This window comes from Myxine glutinosa, chromosome 1 (genome assembly GCF_964187855.1).
Source record: "Myxine glutinosa chromosome 1, kmMyxGlut1.1, whole genome shotgun sequence".
Classification (NCBI taxonomy): Eukaryota; Metazoa; Chordata; class Myxini; order Myxiniformes; family Myxinidae; genus Myxine; species Myxine glutinosa.
The window spans coordinates 212,472,967-212,479,066 of NC_136261.1; the positions used below are offsets into that span (position 1 = coordinate 212,472,967).

At 46.3% G+C, this 6,100-nt stretch overlaps 1 protein-coding gene across 4 annotated transcripts in view; it reads right to left on the reverse strand.

The window, feature by feature from the left end:
• Positions 1 to 5,452, reverse strand: part of PSMC5 (proteasome 26S subunit, ATPase 5) — a 31,877-nt gene extending 26,425 nt beyond the window's left edge. For 2 of the 4 annotated variants that reach the window (XM_078783253.1, XM_078783244.1), the window contains exons 1-3: positions 4,844 to 4,963; positions 4,471 to 4,542; positions 1,109 to 1,178 (exon numbers count right to left, since the gene is read on the reverse strand). In XM_078783253.1, the coding sequence (XP_078639379.1) occupies positions 1,109 to 1,178; positions 4,471 to 4,542; positions 4,844 to 4,870 (169 nt within the window). In that variant the 5' untranslated portion in view covers positions 4,871 to 4,963. Of the gene's footprint in view, positions 1 to 1,108; positions 1,179 to 4,470; positions 4,543 to 4,843 lie in introns of all 4 variants that reach the window. The other 2 variants (XM_078783232.1, XM_078783238.1) reach the window with 2 other exon arrangements.
• Between the last annotated feature and the right edge of the window lie 648 nt (positions 5,453 to 6,100).

The window sequence follows — 6,100 nt, forward strand, 5'->3', positions numbered from 1 at the left end:
AGATGGTTTGTTCATGTGTTGAGGAAGGATGAAAGTGACTGGTTGAGAAGAGTGATGGAAATGAATGTAGAAGGAAGTCGAGGACGGGGAAGACCAAGAAAGACTTGGCTAAAGATGGTGGAAGAAGAAATGCGGGCAAGGGGGTTAACAAGGAGAGATGCAGAAAATAGGGCAAAATGGAGAAGATTGTCATGGGGACCGCAAGGCTAACCCCCGCTCAAGCAGGGAAAATGGCCTTAAAATGCATGTTGTTGTTGTTGTCTTCAGAGAATGTCAGACGTATGGATGATTTCAAAAGCCATACACCAAAAAAAAGAAAGAAAGAAAGAAAAGAGAATCAGAAACAACTAGAACAACACTTGATGGAGCATATACCTCTGCCAAGCTGAACAGTTTACATTTTGTATCCCACTGATAGGCCGGATCTGGATTTGGACCTGAACCAAAATCTAATCGGCTTGTATTGTCACCTACCCAACTCATCCACCAAATTTATTCACAACTCGTCCATAACTTTTTAAAATATAATGTTATATATCGCTTTTTGCCCGATCTCTCAATGGTGAAGAATCACTTCAAAAATTAAACAATTCTCACATGCGAATTCATATTCAGATCTTCACCAAAATCAAATCAAATCGTCATTGTCACACACCCAACATGTCCACCAAGTTTCGTCCAAATCCGTCCACAACTTTTTGAGATATCCTGCTATATATCATTTTTGGCCTTATCTTCCAATGGTGAAGAATCGCTTAAATAAATTCTAGTAGCCGGATCCGAATCCGGATCTTCACCAAAATCTAATCATTTCGTCCTTGTCACATACACTACCTCTCTGCCAAATTTCATCCGAATCTGTCCACAACTCTTTGAGATATCTTGTTCACAAACGGACAAACAAATAGACAGAGGTGAAAACATAACCTCCATCCACCTTCGGTGGCAGAGGTAACGCCAACAACAAAGAATATCACAAGTGCGTTCAATAGATACACCACCAAATGTGGAAGAGAAATGTTTTCAAAGGACAAAATAGACAAGGATGTGCAAATGTGAAATAATCACAGATTTAGTAAAATGGTCAAACCAAACATTTGCTTCCTACCTTTTGCGTTAAGTTCATTTCTTTGTGCTTGTAGTCGTCTCAGGTTCTGGCTTTTCTCGTTTACGATCAACTGCAAACGCAAGATGTCCGTCACTTTGAAATACCATGAATAAGGTTGTTAACTTGCAAATCGGATAACCCTCCACACACTCCCACCACGAAAGCCTCCCCAAGCGAGCTAAACCACAGTAAGGCGAAACACAGCTCGCCAGATTCAAAACGTACAAACTACAGGATGTCAGATTACCCACAGTTCAACACTAACAGTAACAAACCACTCCTATAAAACATGCCATTTGTATTCTTCACCGCAATTCTTTTTGCACTGCTTTATTTTTTAGAGCCAAACTTCAGCTTCAACCCTCCATACCTTCAACCCTCCATACCTTCAACCCTCCATACCTTCAACCCTCCATACCTTCAACCCTCCATACCTTCAACCCTCCATACCTTCAACCCTCCATACCTTCAACCCTCCATACCTTCAACCCTCCATACCTTCAACCCTCCATACCTTCAACCCTCCATACCTTCAACCCTCCATACCTTCAACCCTCCATACCTTCAACCCTCCATACCTTCAACCCTCCATACCTTCAACCCTCCATACCTTCAACCCTCCATACCTTCAACCCTCCATACCTTCAACCCTCCATACCTTCAACCCTCCATACCTTCAACCCTCCATACCTTCAACCCTCCATACCTTCAACCCTCCATACCTTCAACCCTCCATACCTTCAACCCTCCATACCTTCAACCCTCCATACCTTCAACCCTCCATACCTTCAACCCTCCATACCTTCAACCCTCCATAGAAAAGTGAGTTGCTGCTTTACACCAATGACGACTTCTTCATTTTTCAAATTATGGCAAATTAAAAGAATTTTTTTCTTCTTCAAAGGACAAATGTGGAAAATAATATTCCCCACTCTTGAGTTAAAGTAACTCTCTTTCCCCTAACATTTCAATAAATGGAATCTTCCATTTGTTTCGATTTTAATAAGTGGAATCTTCAAGAAAACACCCATTGTAGTGCGTCACTCCTTTATTTAGAAAACTTTTGTTTTTTATGGGTACACGTTTTTTAAGGTTGGACACGTGTCAAAACTGCAAATGCCAACACGTTGGTTATCCCTGCACGGAGAGCAGCATCTCCCATGAATCCTTCTTTAACTTGAGATCACATTTCAATGAAACCAGTCTCAGGAAATAAACATAACCACTTATCCCTCTCCCTGCAAAGATGTTTTATGCACCACGTTGATGCCAAATCTCCACGAATCCAAATCATACAAATTATACATTTTTCCCCATTTCTTTCATTTAATGTATTTTTAACACCAAACAACTTCTTTTTTCTTTTTTTTTCAATTACGCAAAGATTGGTGTTCCTGTCAACGAAGCGACAGGTCTTATATTTTTTTTTATTTTTTATTTTTATTTTTTTTTTGTATACAAGATCGAGGCTCGTGAAAGAGCGAACATTAATCACACAGAAAGACAAACCGACACATAAAACATATAACATCGGGAGCGGTAGACAAGATGGGGAGAGAGGGGGAAGGACACAAACACAACATTTGAGAGCAGGGACCGAGAGACATGGAGACATCGAGAGATCTGAGAGAGGGCGAGGGCTTTGGGGGGGGGGGGGGGGGGCATGGGAAGGGGGCGGTGGGAGAGGTATAAAACATATGGACACTGCCAGGACTTCCAGGAAAGAAGTTGGAATTTCAAACAAGGTGGATCTGGGGTGAATTAGCGGGGGTAGAAAAGATCAAGGTTTTGGATGGGGGAAGATAAGAGATGGTGGTGAACAGCTGTTTTAAAGACCTGGAGGGAGGAGTGGGATTGAAGGGAGTGAGGGAGTTTGTTCCAGAGGCGGGAGAAAAGAGGAATGAAAGAGTGAAGGTGAGCAGAGAGCCGAGATTTCGGCAGTTTAACCATCAGAGGGTTGCTGGCAGATCTTGTGCGACCTGTAGGAATATTTGGGGGACAGAGCACAGAGAGAGCTGGGGGTGCAAGGCCGGAGAGGAGTCTGTGGAAGACAGAAAGACCACCTACCTGCCTGCGGTGAGTGAGTGAAAGGCCCTCAGAGATAGCTTCATCGCGGGAGATTCCAATAATTCTGAAAGCTAGCAATATGCTAGCAATCATAAAGATAGTAGCATGACCCCTCCCCTCTGGCGGTTCCTGTAGGGAGCAGGTGCTTCTGGTCATAATAATCGTTCTTCTTCTTCTTTAACGGCCACTATTATCCCACCTCATGGGGTCAGCCGGGGGAAGCTTGGGCCGAGTCTTCACGAACCGGCTGGCCAGGCCTGACAACAGCCGAGTTAGGGCAGGAATTTGGAGAAAATTTGGACTAGAATTGTTTGGAAAAATCTTAGGGACAACAGACACCAAGATGTCCGACAGGGCACCAAGATGTCCGACAGGCCACCAAGATGTCCGACAGGCCACCAAGATGTCCGACAGGCCACCAAGATGTCCGACAGGCCACCAAGATGTCCGACAGGCCACCAAGATGTCCGACAGGGCACCAAGATGTCCGACAGGCCACCAAGATGTCCGACAGGGCACCAAGATGTCCGACAGGCCACCAATAGCAATATGTCTGATAGGCCACCAAGATGTCCGACAGGCCACCAAGATGTCTGACAGGCCACCAATAGCAATATGTCTGACAGGCCACCAAGACGTCCGACAGGCCACCAAGATGTCTGACAGGCCACCAATAGCAATATGTCTGACAGGCCACCAATAGCAATATGTCTGACAGGCCACCAAGATGTCCGACAGGCCACCAAGATGTCCGACAGGCCACCAAGATGTCCGACAGGCCACCAAGATGTCTGACAGGCCACCAATAGCAATATGTCTGACAGGCCACCAAGATGTCCGACAGGCCACCAAGACGTCCGACAGGCCACCAAGACGTCCGACAGGCCACCAAGACGTCCGACAGGCCACCAAGACGTCCGACAGGCCACCAAGACGTCCGACAGGCCACCAAGACGTCCGACAGGCCACCTAGATGTCCGACAGGCCACCTAGATGTCCGACAGGCCACCTAGATGTCCGACAGGCCACCAAGATGTCCGACAAGCCACCAAGATGTCCGACAGGCCACCTAGATGTCCGACAGGCCACCAAGATGTCCGACAGGCCACCAAGATGTCACTACTGGAAACCCCCATGACGCTTCGTCTACTCCCCCAATAGCCACGTGCTAGGTTTTGGGGTCCATCGACGCCGAGACCAATGTGCCGGTTTGCATTCGTACAAACCGATCAATTAGCAGGGATTCCAATCATTTATCAATCTTGACACATCTATCCAGGTGGTGATTAATGTACCTGTAACTCCTCTATCTTTGTCTGGTAGTACTGCCGCAATCCGTCCCCCGGCTTCGAATCGTCCGTTTCCATCTGAAAGAAAGGAGATAAAAACGCAAAATCCTTGGACCAAGAACATAAACTTAAAGAAAGAAACATTTTATATTTTTCACTGTTCGTACAGAACATTAGGGGCAACCGAACCCAAAATTTAATTTAAAAACCGATTACCTTCCTCTTCGGCCTACAAGTCAGGCCTAGCATGACTTGCAGTTTGCGAGCAACGACACGCAAAGGAACTTTTTATCGCAGGAGATTATACCAAAAAATATAAACACAATTACAATGCGTTATATACGTAAAAAACACACAAAATCACGAACAAGACAAATACCTGCTGCTGCTGCCCCCCCTGAACCATTGTGGCTCTATCTAATCTCGAAGCACTTCTCTCAGTCCACGCAGGGCCTTTCGTCTTCCTCTTGTTCCTCTTCTTCTTCCCTCTAATGCCTTCTTCTTCTTCGTTTTTGAGGTTTACTGGCGCTTTCAAGAGCCGCGAGGCTCTATATACGCCACGCACCCTAACATCCAAACAAACCAACCAGGAGGTTAACCCGAGAAAAACTAGAGACTCACACTGCTAACCCCGTCTCTTTGATAACCTTTAAAACGGTTCTACAAAACCCAGGATGTTTCAGATCCAGCCAGCAAAAGGCTTCCGGCAGACATGACCACGTGATCCCCATTCCGCGGACAGAAAGCTGAAGGCGAGATCTAGCGTTATTATAACGCGGACAAAAGGAAAAAACATGGTCCAGACCTTCGGTAACCTTACACCGACGCACCACCCCGAGGGATGGCACCCGATCCTGTGAAGATAAAAATTGAGAAAACAATGTCCAATTCTAAGTCGAGATAAGATAGACTGCTCCCTGCGAGGGAGCCGGGGAGACGACCCCAAGGACACGATCGATGGATGCACCTTGTGAAACCACCTCCCCTTAGGGGAGGAGTCCCACTGACTTTGCCATATAACATTAATTTTCTGTTTAATTAAATTAGAGAGGTCTTCCTGGCCTAGCGGAACCGGGGTTTCGAAATCCAGATTGAGGGCGCGTTTGGCCGCCTGATCACACACTTCGTTGCCTGCAATGCCCAAATGGGCCGGGACCCAACATAGATCGACGACCGTGCCCCTCCAATGGGCCAAACTTACGAGATGAATTACCTCGAGAACCAATTCGTTCCTACTGCCAGGCTGGAACGACCTAAGCGCTATCAGAGCCGAGAGGGAGTCGGAAAATATGACCGCGCTGAGGGGATAAAAGTCTATAATCCATTCAAGAGCCAAAACAATTGCATAAAGTTCTGCCGAAAATACCGACAGGTGGTCTGAAAGCCTGAAAGCCTTGGTCACCTTCACATCAGGGATGCAGAAGGCAGCCGCAGTGCGGCCAAGACCCGGATCTTTGGAGCCATCTGTATAAGCATGGAGAGATTGACTCCAAAACTTGTGAATGAATTCCACAGCCATGTTACTTGTCACGACGGGATTGTCCCTGTCTGTCTTACTCTGTAAATCCAAGTGAATTCTTGGGACCACGATGGTCCAAGGCGGCCATAGGGACACTTTATTGGCTGTGTTAACCGG